At 51.1% G+C, this 1,639-nt stretch overlaps 1 protein-coding gene across 1 annotated transcript in view; it reads left to right on the top strand.

Moving 5' to 3' along the window:
* Positions 1–577: 577 nt before the first annotated feature.
* Positions 578–1,639, top strand: part of RFX2 (regulatory factor X, 2 (influences HLA class II expression)) — a 74,624-nt gene continuing 73,562 nt past the window's right edge. Inside the window, exon 1 of the mRNA XM_011967479.1 lies at positions 578–680. Within this exon, the coding sequence (XP_011822869.1) occupies positions 591–680 (90 nt within the window). The 5' untranslated portion in view covers positions 578–590. The remainder of the gene's footprint in view (positions 681–1,639) is intronic.

Below are 1,639 nucleotides of genomic sequence, written 5' to 3'. Positions count from 1 at the left end.
GATTGCCACAGCTTGGAGGGGGAGTGCTCCTGGCATGGAAGGGGTGGAGGCCAGGGAGGCTGCTCAGCGCCCTGCAGTGCCCAGGATGGGCCTGCAACAGCAAAGAAGTATTCAGCTCAAATGTCAGTGGTGCCACAGTGGGGACACCCAGCCTTAGAGTATCTCCCATTGTCGTTTGGGGTGCAGTAGCTCCCCAGATAGCAGTCACCCACCCAGAGCTTTTGATTTGCTGGAGAAATGAGTAAACAATTGAGCCCTTCAAAATAGTTCAACCTGCTCAGACTTGGGCACAGAGCTATTGTCCCAGCCTTCTGTTGAGGAATTCCTGCCATTGTGCGGTGACAGAGCTCTTTTTGGGGTTTATATTTGGAAAACTTTCTCTGGCCCCTCTCTCCTTGTGTGGGACAGTTGTGCAGCCTGCTCCCACAGCTCCTCACTTAGGCAGTACCGCCAGGGTCTCTGCCTTTCAACTTCGAAGAATGTAGCTGGTTACTCCTTCCCTCCCATGAACTTGTTAGTTGCCTCTTGGGGTTTCAGTGCTTGCAACCCTTGCCCACCCAATCTCTCTCTGCCTTTCTTTAGACCTGAGCATGCAGAATTCCGAGGGTGGAGCGGATTCGTCAGCATCCGTGGCTCTGCGTCCCTCGGCGGCAGCCCCTCCTGTGCCAGCCTCCCCACAGGTAATGTGCGCCCGCCCGCCGCTCAGCCTCTCAGCAACAACAGGGTGGCCACAGCGTGGACGCAATCCCTTTGGGTTTGAAGGCTGCTCGGATCTGCAGAGAGAGAAATCTGTATTTTTCTGAATGGACTTCTCAGCCCCAATGCTGCTGCTGTTGAAATAGGCACAACTTCCTTGACTGTATTTGGCTTTTTCAATCTTTGTTAAAAAGATCCCATCAAGGAAATGATGTCACGAATGGAAAAGAAACCACTGCCCCAAATCTTACTTGGTCTCTTCTTAGCCTTCAGTAGAGGTTTTCTTGTACTTGGAAATGACTCTTTTACACAGAAGTGCCTTATTAAGAAGGCAGGCCGGGTGCAGTGGCTCACACCTGTAATCCCAGCACGTTGGGAGGCTGAGACTGGCAGATTACTTGAGGCCAGGAGTTTGGGACCAACCTGGGCAACATAAACAGACCCTTTCTCTAAAAAAAAAAAAAAAAAAAAAAGCCAAGCGTGGTGGCCTGCACCTGTAGTCCCAGCTCCTCAGAAGGCTGAGATGGGAGGATTTCCTGAGCCTGGGAGATTGAGGCTGCAGTAAGCCATGATTGTGACACTGCATTCCAGCCTGGGTGATAGAGACCTTGTCTTTAAGAAATAAAAAATAAAAAAATTAGCCAGGCTTAGTGGTGCACGTCCTGTGGTCCCAGCTACTGAGGAGGCTATGGTGGAAGGATTGCTTGAGCCCAGTGTGAGCTATAATCATACCACTGCTCTCCAGCCTAACCAAGAAAAAAAAGAAAAGAAAGGCCAGGCGTGGTGGCTCATGCCTGTGATCCCAGCACTTTGGGAGGCCGAGGCGGGCAGATCACGAGGTCAGGAGATTGAGACCATCCTGGCAAACACGGTGAAACCCTGTCTCTACTAAAAATACAAAAAAAAAAAAAGTAGCTGGGCGTGGTGGTGGGCGCCTGTAGTC

This window comes from Mandrillus leucophaeus, unplaced genomic scaffold (assembly GCF_000951045.1).
Source record: "Mandrillus leucophaeus isolate KB7577 unplaced genomic scaffold, Mleu.le_1.0 Scaffold8, whole genome shotgun sequence".
NCBI classification, from domain to species: Eukaryota; Metazoa; Chordata; class Mammalia; order Primates; family Cercopithecidae; genus Mandrillus; species Mandrillus leucophaeus.
Note: the sequence above shows the minus strand (reverse complement) of the source record. Positions and strands in the feature narration are given on the sequence as shown.